This window comes from Mycteria americana, chromosome Z (assembly GCF_035582795.1).
Source record: "Mycteria americana isolate JAX WOST 10 ecotype Jacksonville Zoo and Gardens chromosome Z, USCA_MyAme_1.0, whole genome shotgun sequence".
Lineage (NCBI taxonomy): Eukaryota > Metazoa > Chordata > Aves > Ciconiiformes > Ciconiidae > Mycteria > Mycteria americana.
The window spans coordinates 18459862-18479697 of record NC_134396.1 but is presented as its reverse complement, the minus strand read 5'-3'; the positions used below and the strand labels follow the sequence as shown (position 1 = coordinate 18479697).

The window sequence follows — 19836 nt, the reverse complement described above, 5'->3', positions numbered from 1 at the left end:
AATAACACACTGGCAGCCTGGGCCCTAAATTCTATCTTTAGGCACTATCTGCCTGCACTTCAATAAAAACTTCAGGCTTAAATAATGCAAATAATGATCAAATTCACTAGACACCCAATGGGAAAAGAAAAACTAGAAAAGTTGACCTGAAATTTTTACTAAAAAATGTCATTAAAATATGTGGTATTTAGACAACACAGTGCTCACTGAAGAGCAATTCCAGAAGTAGAACTAAACTCTTGTGTTTTACTCAGTTTCCTACGATACAGCTATAAAGAATATTCTGTGGTTCTCCATCAGCTAAGTTCCCAGTGAATGAGTCTTTGATCTGTGGTCAATTGCAGCACTTCGCTGAAGTTGCTGGCATGGTAATTATCTTCCACTCAGCCTATTTCAGGAAACAATTTAGAGGGACCCCTTTGTTCAGCAATGGCTAAAAGTGCAGCAAAGCAGTCACACAAGGACTAAGCCACGATGAGGGTAGGGCAACAGCTGAGCTGTAGGGTCCCATGCATTCTCCCCAAGGGTGGGAAATAGTGCAGACATATGGGACTGATTTGAATGCAGAACTGTCTCTCTGTGTGTGCGTGTGCGTGTGTGTGTGTGTTCGTCTGTGCGTAGGCATTCATATGTATACATGTTTTTAACAAACAGAGCAGTGAAGAGAAGCTCTGCAGATGCAGACAAACAAGTTGGCAAAACAAGCAAGACATGACCAGCAAAACAGCAGCAAGAACATGACCATGAACAAAACTAAAGCAGCTTTTGGGCTGCCTGTGCTGAAAAAGGCTTGGAACTGAGAACAGAGAAACTTGCTCCTGTTATGTGAGTTCAAATGTACTCAAAGAAATATCCTCTCTAAAAGCCCTGGATTGCATTAAATACCTAGTTGCATCTTCATTTTCTGCTTCTACTGGAAAAACCCTGTGATTCCTTCCAAACTGATGAATTATTCATGCCAAAATGGAGAAAAAATATTAAGGTAGAATATTTGGGAAGCTGTACAGGAACTGGAACTAAAATCTAAAATCAGAAGATTAACTGGAATGTATCTGCAACTAGTTTAATTTCTGGGGTTTGGGTGTATGCTTTTGAAATTGAAATAAGGAATGTCTTCAGCTATTGATTTATGAAAGCTGCACAATGCTATGTCTGTACTTTATGTCTATATAAAAAGGTTGACAAAAAAAAAACCCCTAGGCTGGAATTCAGTTTTGATGCAAATGGACCTCCTTAGTGCCTTCTCTAGTAGCCAAACTGCTACCTCCAGAATGCAGACTGCTGTCTTAGTTTTGCCTGCTCCTTCCTTGTCTCGCCTGTCTATCAGGAAGGAAACTGAATGCACATATCGACAGCGTTAGTGAGAACAGTAGAAGTTGTTACTGACTGAAATCACTATATTGGAAAAGAAAATACAGCATATATATATTACAAATTAATTACACAACTTGTTTGATTTCCTTTAACCAAAAAAATAGTTAAAAAGAAGAAACAATGCAATGATTTAACCAGACCCATATATTACATTGTAATTCAGGGTATATGTGCTGCTCCAGGCACTACTTTGGTTGCGGGACAAACCTATGTACTTGCTGAACACTGGAATATACTCAGAGCATTATTTTCCTCCCTGTTGTTATTACAAGAGCTTACAAGAGGTTGTTAATGACGTCCCTTTCATAGATATGACTCCACACTGGAATCAAAAGGCTACAAAATGTCTCACAGGAACCAGGAGTTGTAGCTAAAAATCAGAAATAACCTCTGCAATTGGCAGTGCCAATTGCAAAATGAAAGAAAATGGAAGTAAAAAAGATGCAGAGAAGAGCTGGTCAAAGATGAAGACACAAAGACTATTGCTTTGATTTAAATTTTAGTCATTTTTGAAGGAAGAACATAAGAAAATAAAGTATCTTTATCTCTATATTGTATATACTCATAAGCAAGAGAGAAAACAACTTGGAAATTTTAAAAATATTATAGGGTCAAAATTTCAATTCAATTTTTTCATATACCAAAAACATTTTAAGTCAATGTCGTGGTTTAGCCCCAGCCGGCAACTAAGCACCACGCAGCCGCTTGCTCACTCCCCCTCGGTGGGATGGGGGAGAGAATCGGAAGAACAAAAGTAAGAAAACTCACGGATTGAGATAAAGACAGTTTAATAGGTAAAGCAAAAGCCGTGCACGCAAGCAAAGCAAAGCAAGGAATTCATTCACTCCTTCCCAGGGGCAGGCAGGTGTTCAGCCATCTCCAGGAAAGCAGGGCTCCAGCACGCGTAATGGTTACTTGGGAAGACAAACGCCATCACTCCAAGTGTCCCCCCTTCCCTCTTCTTCCCCAGCTTTATATACTGAACATGAGGCCATATGGTATGGAATAGCCCTTTAGTCAGTTTGGATCAAATATCCTGGCCGTGTCCCCTCCCAGCTTCTTCTGCACCTGGCAGAGCATGGGAAGCTGAAAAGTCCTTGACTAGTACAGCAACAACTAAAACATCTCTGTATTATCAACACTGTCTTCAGCACAAATCCAAACATAGCCCCATACCAGCCACTATAAAGAAAATTAACTCTGTCTCAACTGAAACCAGGACAGTCAAATTACACTGTTGAAGGAAAACGTAGTAGAGAAAATGCCTTTTTTAATCTGAAAGTGTAGTTATATTTTAATCGGGGCACCCAAAGAAGGCCAAGCATCAAGAATATAAGTGATGGAGTTAGAGAGGAAAGAGGCAAACAACAAACAAATTAGGAAGAAAACAAAAGCAGGGAAAGTTGAACAGGAGGAAAGAGTGAAACAAACTGCTTACCTCTTGCTGCAGTGCTCTGAAAGCTTCTCTGTTTCACTTTCACACTCACTGTGTCATCCCCAAGCATCTCAGTGTTTCACAACTGTACAGATGCATCATCATGAAAATGCACTTGCATCACAGCATATGCTGCATTTTTTCAACCTTCCTTTTTCTTGACTTGCTTCACACCTCCATCATCGACTACAGTCCATTAAAATTACTTAGAGTGCATTTCTGAGCTATCAGTCTGTCTCCAACAAACTCATCACTTCAGATCCCACCCCCCAGTTTCTCCCCCCTCTACAGCCGCACCTTCCATTTCCCTCCAGGCTGCAGCTCCTCTTGCTGACAGAGTTCATAGGTGTAAAATGTATTAATGTGGCTAAATTGGAGAAACTGCTTCTTTCAGGGCAGTGGAAGATCTAATTACAAAACAGTCCTCAGCCCTTATTCAGGCACCAATTAATTCCTCCTGGGCCCCAAAACCCTTTTGTAGGTTGAAGGCACAATAGCTCCCATTGCTTCTTTGCACTTTACAAGCCACAGGATTCCAGCAAAATAAATCTGGAACTGCTCAGTATTTCACAAGGAAAATGCTTATATTATTTAAAAGATTCACAAAATTTCATTTTCATAATGAAATAAAAATATTTTCCTCTGACCTTTGAGAAGGAAAACAAAACAAATAAAAGTTTTCTTTGCATTTCTACCTAATGTCACTGAAACAGTTTTTATTTCCAGTCAAAGTGAAGAAGAAATTTGAACATAACTGAAAAAAGCATTTGGTTTTCTTGAAATCTTTTCATACAAAATCAGCTGGTTCTGCCTACAAGCCCAAGGGAGTGAAGGGGCTTGGCCTCCCACCAAGGCCCTGGCCTGAGGGACAGAAATTTGTGTCCCAAGTTGTCCAAAGTACAAAAGTCCAGCTCAGTTGGTATGAAAAAGATATACAGTTAATCCAAAATTGTGTGGTAAAGATAGGAACTACTAAGTAGACTGTAGGATGGGAAATATTATTAAATGTAAGTTAAGAGAATATTTGCTGTTGGCTGAAGAGAAACACAGGGCTTGAGCTCCCGTGTGGAAGCCCAGCCAGACCAACCGTTTTGAACAGCAGGGAACAAAGAAAGGTAGAGAGGTCATTCAGTCCTAAAAGAGCTGCAGCAAAATAAACAAGAAATAAACTTTCATGAAATTTTTTACAGTGAGGGTGGTGAGACACTGGAACAGGTTGCCCTGTTGTGGATGCCCCAACTGTGGAAGTGTTCCAAGTCAGGCTGAACGGGGCTTTGAGCAACCTGATCTAGTGAAAGATGTCCCTGCCATGGCAGGGGGGTTGGACTAGATGATCTTTAGAGGTCCCTTGCAACCCAAACCATCCTATGATTGTCTTATAAAATTAGGTTTTCCTCCCAAGGTAAGGAAGAAAAATGTTCATGAGGGCTGGTTCATGTTTACCCTGTATCCATTCCAGCTCAAATAGAAGTGTAATGGTTCTTTAAAGAAAACACAGTCAGTGGCATGGTAAATCATGGTATTTGCAGAGTTATGCGTGGCTCTCAAACTATAATAGCAGCTCAGATTATCTGATTATCTGATATTCAAAGGCACATGTCCTGAGAGAAGCTCAGACAGGGAAAAGACAGCCAGGAAACATCAGTGTTGAGCAGAGGTAGCAGGCTGTAAAACAGTATTATCTCTACAAGTCAGAAAAGATTAAACCTAAAAAGGTCTCCAGGTACCCATCCAAGGACCATGAAAAGATTGTGTGGCAAACAAGCAGATCCACTGTGAACCCTCTGGGTCTCCTTTCCTCAGTCCTAAGAAACACCCTGCCTAGAGCAGTGCATAGAGGGCTGTGTGCATGATACTGCCTCTTCCGCCAGCTGCTGGAAGACAATTGTATTCCTGCCGTCACATCTTTTCACTGGTGCCCCTTTTGTTCCCCAACGTCTTCTTCCTTCTGCTCCTCTTCCTATGCCTTCAGCTTATGTCTTAGCTGGCTAGATCACTCTTTTTGGCAGCACCCAAAGCTTTAAACAGCTCAGTGCTCGTAAAAGCAAAGTCTTGGAGTCACCATGTGCTATGCTCAGTCTCCTCTAGCAACAATGCTGTAAATAAAAGTCAGGAGCAGGAACAGAAGGTGCTTTTTCTAACTTGGCTTTTTTTTTTCCCTTTCCCCTTTTGTGTGTACTTGTCTTAATTTATCATTTAGAAGGCAGATTCAGGCTTTTACCACAACTGTAACAACAACAGCTCTGGCTCATCATTTTAACTTCTTCTTCATCCAATAAGAACCGTTATTACCATCTTTAATACCACCTAAAAGGCTGCCAAATACAACAGTTTCAGATATCTGATATATATGATATCTGATATAAGATACAAAACAACACCAACAACCATTACTGCAGCTATGGGCAAAGGAAGTAAGAGATGTGGTTAAAATCTCCCTCAACTGCTTTCCCTGCTTTTTTCTTTTCTTTGTGGTTAATAAAGGTTTAAACTTCTGGGGGTTTTTTTTAGATATGGGTGTTTGTTGAAGGACATTTGGGTGCCTCTGAATGGCCAGATTTTAACTATTCAGTATTGTACAGTGGGCCATATAAATAAATACCTTGGACCCTCCTGACTCATTTGTTCCAGCAAAACAGGCTTGAAGCTTCTAATTAATACAGGATGCCACTATTGTCTCTCCATCCCCCACAGATGACTCTATAAACACTGTGCCATTGTTTCTTCATTATTTTCTTCTTCCCGGTGCTCTTCCTCTCACTGCTTAGCTGCCATTCCTTGGGTTACCTCCCCATCCTTACTGACTTAAGAGCCCCAACCATCTCTGCTCTCCCGAGGAAACAGCTGCTTTTACCCTGTTATCCTTTTCTGAAGTGAAAGGCAGTCCTTTATGCTAAAACTCAGAGTCTTTACTTTTGGTTACATAAACCTGAGAAAACACAGGTCTTCCAATGATGATGAGATGAGGCCCGAGTGCCTTTTTATCGTTCAGATCATTCATATTCTTGCCTTCAAGATTCTGGCCTACAACTATGGTATAGTTTGTTACCCCATTGCAGCTTACCCCTCCCTTCTGGCCTTGGCAGCCACTGCAGCATCTCCCAATTTATTATTCCTTGCTAATACCACAGATTCTAGCTGATACAGAGGCGCAGGACTTCACCTAGTATTGAAACCGCAGAAGGTAAATAAGTTAGACACAAGGAAACATGTTCCCATAGCAAAGAAAACTTGGTGGTATAATAGTTTGCCTAACAAGACTGAGGCATCTCTGTTGTTGGACACATCACAAAAGAGATGGCAGGGACATCTGGCAGAAGCCGGTTTCCTGCAGTGGGTTATGCTCTGGGAGAATGGCTGTTCAGCCTGATCTGTTGAGGTCCTTCCCAGACATAGTTCCTGATTCTGTAATAAAAGTAGCAATATCTGACTCCACCTAAGCCAGGTAAGCCTACCTTGAGTTCTGTACAAGCGGCCACTTAAAAGCTGTGGTCAAATGACACTGAAGCCAGGCTCTTGGTAATTGTTTAACAAAAGAAGTACGTTGCCACCACCTATGGCCCCACTGCAGGTTGCCCTTTTTATACCAGCCTTTTCCCAGATCCCTTCCCCTGCTTCTTAGTGCCTACTCTGACTGCAAACAGGTCCAGAGAAATAGCTTATGTGAAATATTTGCCCTACGACTTGGAATGGAAGATGTCCCTTTCAAGTCAGTTAAACAATTCAGGGTAGTAAAGTTAAGCACGTACATGTCTGTAAAATATTAGTGCAATAACAATGCAGATTTGAGGGACTGTGGAGACTCACATTCAGATAGCTGTAATAAGGAATTACAAATCAATTACATTAAAGTTATACTTTTGGTGACCGAAATGGCATTGAAGCTTTTTGCAGTTCTACAAATTAAAAATAGGGTCCTGCAGTAAAAAATAATTTTCATTGTCATATAAAATACATTTGGTACCACTCAGAATCCTCAGGAAAATTCCAAATGCAATTTGTGAAATTCAAATGAAGGGATGCTACACAAAGGCACCAGATGGGAGTCTCCTGTTATTAATGAGGTCACCAGTGAAACATCCCTTCCCAGAAGGAAATGATCAGTATCTCACTAGAGCAAAGGTAAATAAGAGATGAGGCGATAGAAATTTTAGATTCAAGATGTTGAACTCCTCTGATATATCCAATAAAATCAGAATACATTGCAGCTGACTTGAATTAATGGCAACAGGTGAAGATCTTCAGTACATCTGTTTCTGTCAGCAGACATATTCAAAACTTTGGCTGAAAATGATCAAAAGACAGAATAGGTTAAAGTCCATCAAGTGTTATAGAAAAAAGGAAGTCACTAAAAAGAATGCAGTTGTTAATTACAGAAGAACCAGTGATATTTTAAATAAGCAGAAATAGAGTGATTAATGCATAAATTAGTTTTCTGTGTTGGTAAACAAAGAAGGAATTACCGAGCAAAAGATACAGGGCCATCTTTCAGTGTTCAACAAATAGAAAGTAACATAATCATTAAGAAAACAAACCATATACTACTGAAAAGGATCCTGTAAACAGTGTAAAGGAAAAAGAATAGAATTTAACAGCTACTGATAGTATCAATTAACAATATTTAAAGAAGAGCACATTTTTCCCCCAACTATATTTGTCTAATAAAAGACCTCTCCCTTATTTTAAACATTGTTAGTCTTACATTTTTTAGAACTAAGGTTATGACAACCTGAGTATCTCCAAAAGAAGTAAACATACAGAATATAGCTTTAATACAGTTAAACAGAAAGGATTTGCCACAGTATGATGACAAGAAACAGAAAGGATTTGCCACAGTATGACGACAAGAAATTACCAACAGGAACTTGAATAACAACTCAGAATTCCTTAGATCTTGCATCAACAGAAAAGGTTGTTAAGATGTGTTTGTCATATGATGCAATTCTAGGAACAAAGACTGGCTGGAAAAGGTGTCAGCTGGTAATTAACAACAAGCACATGACAAATCATTAATAAAAACTATTCCTATGGATGACCAGCTTCTCTGCAAAAGAAAACAACACCACAGCCTTAAAGTAAATATACAATACTATAATAAAAATTGCTTTGTCTTATGTATGCTATATTATGCTGAAACCAAATAGGTGATTGTCAAAATATATAATAGCTTACAGTGTCATTAGGTTTCATTTCAGTAATGTCAGGTATGGAGCAAATTTGTTGAACAGATGCTGAAAGTAAACCTTGGTAATATGAGAAGCTGAGCCTGAGCTAGCAACACTGAAGTGCCAGTCTCGGCGCCCACTGCTGGGTATGCTACGCTGGGTATGCTGCCCGCAGCTGGGTATGCTGTGTATGCAAATGCTTGAGAAAACAAGGCTTACACAATTGCCACCCATCAGTCTGTGTCCCTGCCGCTCCACACCTAATAATATTTGAATGTGCTGGCCAATTTTTGCACTGAATTGCAAAATAATTCATGTTGGATGAGTCCAACTGCTGAAGTATCCAAGGGTAATTTAATTTTAACCATGCTGAATCACAAAATATTTCAGATTGGATGAGACCTCAAGAGGTCATCTGATTCAACCGGTGAAGTGTCAATGGGTAAACGCATTTTTTACAAGTTTCAGAAAAATCTGCCATTGACATACACACAGCTTATGCTTTGTATCAGCTGACTGACCAAGACATATATACCTGTATTAACATAGCTTTAGATGAGTCATAGCACAGACTGATGCTTACCCAGATGGGGTGGTGCCTTGGGAGGATGCAGGGTGAGTTAGGACATTGAATTGAGGATATAGAACATAAATCTGTAAGAAAATAGTTTTGAATATTCTATTGCTCATAGAATAAATTGTTTGCCTGAGGCATGTATGTAAGAACTGTAAACAGTAAGACTCATTAAATGGGCTAGAGAATAGTAGCATAAAATCTGACACAGGTAACCTTCTAATTTCAGTTTAAAAGGCCATGTTCCATTTCTGCCTACAAACAACTTTATAAAGTAATGATATGGACATTGTTTCTATTCTGAAGGGCCTACAGTCAGAAGGTTAATTTTTGTGCAAAGAGTTTGAGATACTGCTTGAGAGGAAAAATATTTATTTCTAAAAATAATAGCTGTTCTTCTCCTTTTTTACAAGCCTGATTTTCATTCAGCCCAGCTATTTATCAGCAATCACGTGACAGTAATAAAGAATCCCAGAAACAACCACTTTCTACAAATGCTGAACATTAATTGGATACAGAAACATGTATTATTTCTAACACTGCCCTCTCCCACCCCACATCCTTAAACTTTGCTGCTTCACTGCAGAATGCCTACTTAGAGGCTTGCCAAACAGTAATGCCCAGTGACACCACAACAAGAAACAAAACTCATCTCCCCTTCATCACTCTTAAATTCCTCAACTACTAAACCCCTTCACACATTTAAACTACAAATAGTAGCTCTGTATGAGCTCTCTCGGACTTAACTACTCTTCAAAATCTGACCATCTGGATTTAAGGAGGGATTTTATCCATCCGCTGGGAAGCATGGAGGCCTCTCAGCAGAAGATTTGGACTTCTTTTTACCAGGACTGTTTCCCTTCGTCAGTGCTGGCAGTGGGATCACATGGCAATTCAGCTGAAGATGGAACCAGATGAAGATACCATCTGTTTCTCCTGTACTGAGTAACTGGATCAGACTCAAGTATGTAGCAGCTTCGGGTGTAGCTATGTCTACAGACAGCAGCTGATGCTATCCAGCATTTCTCCAGAACAGTTTAATCAGGATGAAAACTTCTTTTGTAAGTGAAGCTAGTGGCAGGCGTTCTGCTCATGTGTAGAGGAGAACACCTCAGATCTCCTAGATGTAGGGGTCTCATCCTGACGTGCTTGGATATGAACACTCAGGACGAAGGCTTGCCTGTACCATTGGCAGCATTATTGTGACCTTTCACTTCATAAGCTGAGTGTTGTGCCGTTGTGTGGAGTGTTCCCATAGCACCCTGGAGAATTTTGTTGCAAGACTTTCTCAGTAGTGTGCATTTCTTTACCCAGCAGGCTGTCCTCTGTCTTGAACTGTCTCCAGTATCATTGGATCCCAAAATGCTGGAACACATATCTGCCAAACTATCACTGCTATCCATAGTTATTTCTGCTCAAAAGCTGGTTAAGACTTTAAACTTCACTCTAGCCTGCTGACTTGCACTTTACTAGGAGACAGAACTTCAAAATGCCTAGGAAAGTACTCTGTGCTTAATAAACATCATACAAGTCTAATATTTTTTTATGTTCCAAAGTCTGTTAATACTGGTGTTACTCTGCCTTGTGTTTTAGCTTCTGCCCCGACTCTGCCTCTGTCTTAGCGTACTCTGATGCCGTTGTGCCAACCAAAAATGAATTTTCTAAGATGTTGCTCTTCAAAGGCTTTAAGTACGTCTACATTGCAGCCAGAGCTGTGACTGAATCCTGCACAAATTTATACAAGGCAGCTTTAACATAAGCTGGTTGGGTATTTAGAAGAGTATAGCTGAAATAGCAGAGAGATTACATACAGGCTGGAGATACAGTAGTTTCTGTGGTGAGGCTAGCAAGTGACTCAAAACGCACTGGGCATCCTTGAGACAGTGAGTGAAAATCAGTAAGTATCCATGGACTTCCCTGACCTGCATGAATGAGGGGCAGAATGATAAATACTGGAATATTTTGGTGGAAAAAAAATCATGACAGTTTTCTTGTGATTTTATAAATCACAGATACTTAATTTGATAATTGATCATGCTTAGAATCTTAAGCAATACAGAGAAAGCAATGAGGATTAATTGGACAGCAACAGACAATTTCCTGTCACTCCCTGAAGGTGTTATCTGGATTGGAGATCAAATTCCTTGTCTGGAAAGGCAGCTTTGAAAGTCACAAACAATGCAAACAAATCCTTATGCTTTCTCAGCCAAGTGCAGATTTTTGTCACCTTAATAGATTAAATTTATCAGATTCGAGCTAAGACCTCTTGAGTATTGGCTAGAAATGGCACACTTACCCCTTAATCACGTAACTGAGTAATTTAGGTCCATTACTCAATCTATTCTTAGCCTTTTAGAGAATGTATTTAGAAATTTTACCATCCAAATTGTGACCCAAGGACAGCATTGGCTGTGCTTACAATAGTCTGTTATGCTCGTCTCAGCCAGCATATAATGCAGTGACATAAGCCCTGCAGAATCTTGCAGGGGTCAGATGGCCTGGAAATGTACTGGAAATATGAATGAGTCACCCAGCGTTCAAAGTTTTCCTCCCTCAGACCAAAGGAACAATAACTTACATGTTTATGGGAGAAGCCAGGATCACACACAAAAAAGGTAACTGGTTGTGGTGAGCTGACGTTGGCTGCCAGATGCCCACCAAGCTGCTCTATCACTTCCCCTCCACAGCTGGACAGGGGAAAGAAAATATGACAAAAGGCTCGTGGGTTGAGATAAGGACAAGGACAGCAGTTACCATCACAGGCAAAACAGACTCGACTTAGGGAAATTAATTTAATTTATTGCCAATCAAATCAAAGTAGGATAATGAGAAATAAAAACTAAATCTTAAAACGCCTTCCCCCTACCCCTCCCTTCTTCCCAGGCTCAACTTCACTTCTGATTTCTCTACCTCCTCCCTGCTCCGAGAGGCACAGGGGGATGGGGAATGGGGGTTACGGTCAGTCCATAACACATCGTCTCTGCCACTCCTTCCTCGCACACTCTTTCCCTGCTCCAGCGTGGGGTTCCACCCACAGGAGACAGACCTCCACAAACTTTTCCAGCATGGGTCCTTCCCACAGGCTGCAGTCCTTCACGAACTGCTCCAGTGTGGGTCCTTTCCACAGGGTGCAGTCCTTCAGGAACACACTGCTCCAAGCCGGCTCCAGCGGCTTGGTCACAAGCGCTGGACACAAGTTCAGCATGGGTCACAAGTCCTGACAGCAAACCTGCTCCAGTGTGGGCTCCTCTCCACAGGGCTGCAGGTCCTGCCAGTAGCCTGTTCCAGCGTGGGTTCTCCACGAGGTCACAGCTTCCTTCAGGGCACATTCACCTGCCCTGGCGTGGGGTCCTCCATGGGCTGCAGGTGGATATCTGCTCCACCGTGGACCTCCATAGACTGCAGGGGCAGCCTGCCTCACCATGGTCTTCACCACAGGCTGCAGGGCAATCTCTGCTCTGGCACCTGGAGCACCTCCTCCCACTCCTTCTTCACTGGCCTTGGTGTCTGCAGGGCTGTTTCTCTCGCATATTCTCACTCCTCTCTCCAACTGCAATTGCGCAGGTTTTTTCCCCCCTTTTTAAACATGTTATCCCAGAGGCGCTACCACCGTGGCTGATGGGCTCGGCCTTGGCCAGTGGCAGGTCTGTCTTGGAGCTGGCTGGCATTGGCTCTATTGGGGAAGCTTCTGGCATCTTCTCACAGATGCCACTCCTGCAGCCCCGCCGCTACCAAAACCCACATAAACCCAATACAGTGTTTGAAAGCTAAGTGGTCTTCAACCCACTCTTTTCACCCAAAAGGCAATCCAGATTTCTTCAGATAAATCCTTTTTCATCCATTCAAATTATTTTAGTATAGGCCTGCTGTGATCTTGCAGACAGACCACGATTGTCAGGCTATTGATCCCTCCATGAGTGTATCACGGATAGAGAGGATGGAACCTCTAAGATGACTTAAAAACATCTAAACTGTTTTCTTGTTCCACTGATTAATCAGAAGGCAGACTGTATTCACTACCACAGGAACTATAATTTCCTTTTTTTAGATTCACGTAGGTATTTCATCTGTTATAACTCGATGTTTGTTCTGTGGTTTGTGGCTTCCCTGCCTAGTTACAAATGTTCTTGATTGAGTCGAATTGTGGATGTGGCTAAACATATTGCTTCCTCTTTCCTTGATTAATAGCTTCCAATGCTCCACTACAGTCTTGATATGGCTGCACAGCTCAGTACACTGTGTTCAGAGCCAAGTAGGCATTTTCTTTATAGATCAGTATTTTGAGGAATCTCAAAATATAATGACTGGAGTTTTTCACTCTTGTCCTCAAAAAAAACACGACTTTTGGGGAACTGTTTGATAAAATTATCTTTGTTTAATTATGACATATTAAGTATGACAAAAAGGGGGTTTTTATGTTAGAAATACTTCTTGTGTTTTTGCACTTAAGACAAATATCAAGTATTTTTAAAAAACTTTATATTTCTCAAAGCTACGAATTGTTCTTTCTGTCATCATGATCATTTTCCCTACCCCAATGTGCTTGGGTGGAGCATGTAAGAATATGGTTTCTGTAAACAAACAAGTTGACGAATTGCTTTGTAAACCACTAAAGAGAGCTGCAAGCACCATCACTCCCAACTCATCCAGCCTGTGAAACAGGACTGCACCAATTGTCTCTCTTGTTGCAAACTGTTTTTTATTTACCACAGAGACTACTGATAACTTTCATGCAACTTAGTAAAATTTTTGTTAGACTTAGAATTCTCCCACTACAATGGCAAGCTTAAATTGGAAACTTAGGATTTTGTATTATCTGAGCTTTCAAAGAGGGATTCTTGAGTATTACCAACATAATTTTTACTCCATTATGTTCGTTCGGCCTTTCACTTAAACAAACTAACTGCGCCAGTGTACTTTTTTGGCTAAAAGGGAGAAGATTAACTTTTATGAATGATTCCTTTCAAGGAAAGATTGATTTATATTTAAACTACTGGGTCCTCTCAGCAGTAAGCGAGAGATTACATTACACGTTCATTTTATCACACATTTGTAAAGCTTACCACACAGCAATAACTCCACATGTTCTACAACTGCAATAATATTTAGTTGCAGAAAATTCTTCAGTTTAGAGCCAGTGTAAACACCCAAAGTACACAGTTTTCCTCCATAAAATGGATGGGCTATCACATGCACTGCAGCTATACTGGTTCTGCCACACAATGCAATTCCTTGTCCTTGGAAACTACCCCAAATCTCTTATATGAAAGCTGTTAAGGGTAGGCACTTCCCGAATTTCAAGTGCAGATACAACTATTACTAGAAAGTATGCTTTTGGGTGGATGTTTCATTGCTACTAAGCCATCACAAAGTCAACAGTGCTTTCATGCAGCCAGCTTCTTGTCTCACTTCACACATACTCTCAAAAACACTCTTAAAACTTTTGCCAGAAAGAAGACTCCCACTAACAACAAACAGACATTGCTATTTGGCTTCTCCATATTAAAATTTGAATCATACTATCAACAGAAACCTATTAAAAATGCTTGTCCAGCATAGCTGTGTTAAGCACAATACTTAATAGCAATTTCAAGACACCTAAAAATACTCCCGATGCTACGGTACTTTGAGGAATGCTCCCCCCTTCATCTCAACTACTGTAAGGAATTGCACAGCGGGGTAATTGAGAATACAAAAGTCTTGTCTTTGGACAGAAATAATCTTGCAACAGCAGTCATTTGGAATTGATCAAACTTTAAATCAGGCTTCCCAGATAAGACCTGGTTTTCTCAAAAACGCTTTGTACTAAAACTAGTTTATCTAAGGTGTTCAAGGATTCAGATCCAGAAGGGTATAATTTCAGTTCAGCCTGGAGCATGCTGTAGGAGTCACACACTAGGTGCTGGAATGTTTGTACAAACCCTTAGAGCACTCTTTCTGTTCTTGTTCACAACATCAGCATGCAGAAGACAATTTAGGCAGCATTGGGTGAGATCACTTTGCAGTGGTTCAGGTTATTCAATCCATGGAGGAACCAACCTTTTACGTCCAGTAATTACTAATCCACCCAACACGTGTGCAAGTAAGTACAGATGTACAGTTCCATAGGGTTTCATCTCATCACCAGCCTGGTTCTGCATTTATTATCTACGCATCTGCCTAGGCAGGCTACCTCTTGTGCTGAATTTGGATGCTGTAGTTTCCTTGTTCTCCCAACACTGACCTGAACCGAGATCATGTCTGAGAACCAGCAGATACAGGCTCAGGGAAATGATACTGCAAGGCAGACAAAATACAGAGTAACTCCTGGAAGTTTCCAAACCTACTCTTCACTGGCTTATTAATTCAAGATCTTATTAAATATCACTGCTTGGAGACTGCCCAGGGATAGCAATGACTCAAAGTACTCCCTGCCTTAAAAGTTCTGGCGCTTGACCCAGTTCTTACAAAAAAAAATAGGGCATCAATTGGATTCCTAACCTTGTATTTCAGCTCACTAGCGACAGGATGTTTGTGGCTCTCAAAAAGCTTTGGCTCTATAAAATGTAATAATAGACCCTGTTGGCTGAGTAACTGCTACTTCTAACAGCCCTGTTGGTAAGGTTAACTAGGCCTCTCACGTGTGCAGTTTCCATGATAGCGATGGGATCCTCATGTGCTGAAGTGCCATGTCCTTGGCAGCAGTGTGGCAGCAGTTCCCTTCTCTCCAGACGGCTCGGGTTTTCTTCAGAAACACTCCCCAGTAGTTCTTTCAGTTGCCGCAAACTTGGCACCTTTTTAAGGTGTGGGAATCAACCGCAGGTTATGCTGATTGGGTGCTAGCTAACCCAGTTCTGCTTAGTGATGAAGAGTACACCCCAACACAAGCCCTGTTCAGAAGGCTATTTAGGCTTTTAAGAATGTAATTTTAATTTTTTGTGGGTTTATTTGGTAGAAATCAGCGATGTATGTCCTCTAACCACCCTCAATAACAATTAACCAACATCTGAAAAGCCTGCCTTTTACATTTTTATGAATGAAAAGTTATGCATGTCCCCCAATACAGAGGTTACTATGAAGGCTAGTCAGTGCTCCTTGATAATATGATTTTGCAAAACTGCTATTTCCTTCCAGGTTTTTCTGTAAGGGTACAATTTTGCCAAAATATAATAGCTCTTGAGATCTGATGGCACAGCTTTTCTGCTGCATGAAAAGAGGCCTATCAGAATCTCCATTGTAGCTGAGTAATTTTCAGACTAGTTTTCAGCCAGCTCCCAAATGTTATGTTTACCCGATATCTGCTTTAAATCATACCAGCTTGCCCCTCTGATATCTGAACAGTCAAGATAATACTGCTTCAAAGACCTCAGCCTCTACAGTAATGTAGCTGAAACACTAAGACTCTGATCCTTTGGCTGATGAGAAATTTTGAATCCATGTTTAATTCTCTTAAGCCTGGAGATATAGATGTACAGACACTGTTGCATCTTCATTGTTTTAATTTTTCTTTCATGCATTACTAAAGACAAAATTGGATTGCTGCTTACATTCATCTACTGAAAATTTGTTTCTGAATACTTAACAGAAAGAGACTGTATTTCCTCCACCAATGTATTCTTTGCTTGTTTGCTTGGCCACTTCACACGGGGTATAATCAAATCTTCCAGATCATTTCACAGGTGCTTTGATCTGGTGCCTAAATTTACGGTAACAGAAAAGAATGCTGACCTCCGAGATGTACAGCACACATCACCCTTAGCTTTAGAACGCAGATATGGTCCTTCTTCTGCCTGCTGAGCCATAATTTCCTCCTTTTTTCTAACAGTTGTGACTTGCGGTATTCGAGACATAACCTTGATTCTCCTGCATATACGAGGTTGCTTTGTTAATGACCAGAGAATGTCTGGCTTGCCAGAGGCCTTCCTCAAATACTTCAGCCTCCAAAGACAGGATGCTAGTTAATACAGTAACTTTAGAAAAAAGCTGTGACTCACTTGCTTCTCTGGCAAACTCAATTGAGAATGTTTTATTTCCCCAGTGCTTCCTCTAATTTGGAGCAGGATAACGTCACAGGTGGGCCAACGCATATTGTCTACTGATCTTATTTTTGACGCAAGTATTTTAGGATTGTTATAGTAAGAAATATTTTTTTTTCATTTGTACAAGAGGAGAAATGGAATATCCCAAAGGCGACCAGGAAACCGGCCCTTGGCCTTCGAATTGCAGGTGATTAATCATTCCTTTCAGACATCCTTATGAGAGTTGTCTATGCCAGTTTACTGTAACCTACGTGCTCTGCAATACACTTGGAAACCTCAGAGAGCACTGCAGGCACTGCCAGTTCTTAAGTAGGACTGGCCAACACGAGCATAAAACACCATGTCTCAGTGCAGTTAACTTCAGCTATAAAAGTACATAATTGCCCGAGACAGCTATTTCAGAGCATGCCCTTGTCTCCAGGTCTCATCACAGATGCTGCACTCTTTTGCAGCCTAACCACAAGCGCAAACTTCTGCTGCATGGCGTGCCCTTAGGTGCTCTTGATAACGGATCTTGAGTATTTTGGAGCATTTTGGTCCAATCTCTAGTCAGAATTAAGTCATACAATTAAAACAAGCTGCTGAACCACATCCCTTCCCATAACCATGCAGAAAGCCACTTTATAGGAAAAGCAGAAACAAATCCTCTGCAGCTATCATTTCCCTGTGGGAGGATTTGTTGCCTGGATGGACCTCCATACTTAGAAATCTTCTGCCAGCTCGGGGGCAGAAGCCCTGGAAAGCAGCACAAGCTGCAGGCTAGCGGAGAGTTGGCAGGGGAGCTGCAGTGCAGGACCGCTGAGACCAGTGTGCCGCACCGGGCTGACAGGGAGTTAACAGCAAGGCCATAGCCGCGGCAGGCAAAGCCAGCGCCGCCTCAGAAGCTGCCCGAGGCAGAGGCCGTTGCCCCCAGCCTGCTCCCAGGAGACAGGGCGCAGGCACGGCAGAGGTGGCAGATTTCACCCTGAACGGCCCCGCTTCCCCCGGCCCGGCCCGGCCCGGCCCCGCTCCGGCCCGGTGCAGCCCGCTTCCCTCCCACGCAACAGCCCGGCCCCGCCCGGCCCCCCAGCCCCTAACGGCCGCTGCCCGGCACGTGCCCTTCCCGGCATGCAGCGAGCGGCGCCTGAACCGCCGCGTGGTACGTCCGAGGGGAGGGGCGGGGCATCGCCCTTCCCCGCCCACCATGGGAGCGAGAGGAGGGAGGGCGGGAGGCCGCGAGCGTGGCCGGCGGAGAAGGAGCGGGGCGGGGCGTTCTTCCTCCGCCGGGGAAACCGGGGAGACAGCCAATGGGGAAGGCGTCCCGCGGGGCGGGAGGCGGGGCTCCGGGAGGCCGCGGGGCGGGGCCGGCGGTGAGTTGCCGCAGCGCCACCGCCGCTTGTAAACAGATCCCGCCCCACGTGACGCGCGTGAAGTACCTGTGCGGGGGCACCGGGCATTGTCCGCCGCGGCGGCAGGTCGGTGACCAGAGGCGGCGGCGGGATTCCTCGGCGGCGGGCTCCGAGCAGAGAGGAGGTGATTCCTCTCTGTCCTCCCTCCCCACCCCCCACCTCCCTCGCCGCTCCGGCGGGGGTCCGGCGCATCCTCCTCCCGGCGCCTTCCCCGTCCCCCCGCCGCTAAGATGGCTGATGGCGGGCAGTGAGGCGGCGCGCGGGGCTGCGGGGAGCCGTTGCCGGCCGGCGCGCGGCGGGGCAGGCGGGGGCGGCTGACGGGACGGGAGCGGGGAGGGTGGGGGGGTGTGCGTGTGTGGGAAGCCGCGCAGCGCCATGTCCGCCTTCGCCCTGGAGGAAACGCTGGAGGCCGACTGGGTGGCCGTGCGGCCTCACGCCTTCCAGGAGCGGGAGAAGCACAAGTTCGTCTTCATCGTGGCCTGGAACGAGATCGAGGGCAAGTTCGCCATCACCTGCCACAACCGCACGGCGCAGCGCCAGCGCAGCGGCTCCCGCGAGCTCCGCCGCGGCGGCCCCGCCGGCCCCGAGGCCAGAGCCGCCCCCAAGGCCGGCAGCCCCACCGTGCGCAGGGCCCCGGCCTGGGGCGCGGACTCCGGCCTGTCGCGGGGCTCCTCGCATCCCCGCGCAGAGGCGGGACTGCGGGGCTCCGAGCGGGGCGCGGCGGCCGAGGCGCTGCCGAAGAGCCCGCTGCGCGCCAAGAGCAGCCCGGGTCGGCGGCCGCAGCGGGGCCCGGAGGCGGCAGGTGCCGCCGAAGAGATCGAAGTGCTAGAGCTGGGGAACGAGGCCGCTGCGCTGTCGCTGCCGTCCTCGCCGCCGCAGGCAGACGAGCCGGCCGCTCCTGACGCGGAGCCCCCGGGGGAGGAGTGCAGCTGGGCCGGCCTCTTCTCCTTCCAAGACTTGCGGGCTGTGCACCAACAGCTGTGCTCGGTGAACTCGGAGCTGGAGCCCTACCTGCCTGCCTTCCCGGAGGAGCCGTCGGGCATGTGGACGGTGCTTTTTGGAGCCCCGGAGCTATCCGAGCAAGAGATGGACGCTCTCTGCTACAAACTGCAAGTTTACTTGGTCCACAGCTTGGATACCTGCGGCTGGAAGATCCTTTCGCAGGTACTCTTCACTGAGACTGACGACCCCGAAGAGTATTATGAGAGCCTGAGCGAGCTGCGACAGAAGGGGTACGAGGAGGTGCTGCAGCGGGCCCGCAGGCGAATCCAGGAGGTGAGGCTACCACATGGTCCAGATATCTCCACCTTAGTGTTACCTTTTCCTTACTCTGACATCTTCTTTAGTTGTTCTCTCCAGCTGCTCCCCTCTACCTTTGCAGACTCGATCAAACCGTGGGACAAAAAAAAAGTACAGGAAAACCATCTAGTTTAAAAAAAAACAACAAACTTTGAAAATCTAAGTAAGAAAATGAGACTTAACCTTTCCAAGGTCTCTAGGGCCAGGATTTAAGAAGGTGCAGATTTCCCAAGTCATCTGAGTGTGGCTCAGTACTTTTTTCTGTGCAATCGAATGTAGATGTTTGTGAATAAGGATCTGATGGATTTGGCAAGGTCTCGCTCCCAGATTTTTGTTCTTGCATTGCTTTGCACCAGAATGTGTTGGAGGCTGAATTTTTCTGTTTAATGGGAGCAGCAACATGTGGTGTTTATTTTGACAGTACAATTTAGGCACTTGAGGCCAAAAAATTTTAGGTTCCTACAGGCTCTGGGTGCTGAATCTGGTATTTCAAGTGAGATGATGTTTTCCAGTGGAATTGGAGTAATTACAACTCGGCTCGTAATTTCTTAGAGTTGAGATTTGAAAAAGCAGGCTGTCTGGT

General features: G+C 44.0%; 1 protein-coding gene across 1 annotated transcript in view; it reads left to right on the top strand.

Annotated features, from left to right (window-relative positions):
• Positions 1 to 17913: 17913 nt before the first annotated feature.
• The window catches only part of JMY (junction mediating and regulatory protein, p53 cofactor), a 75047-nt gene continuing 73124 nt past the window's right edge, over positions 17914 to 19836 (top strand). Inside the window, exon 1 of the mRNA XM_075488439.1 lies at positions 17914 to 19229. Coding sequence (XP_075344554.1) covers positions 18330 to 19229 — 900 coding nt within the window. The 5' untranslated portion in view covers positions 17914 to 18329. The remainder of the gene's footprint in view (positions 19230 to 19836) is intronic.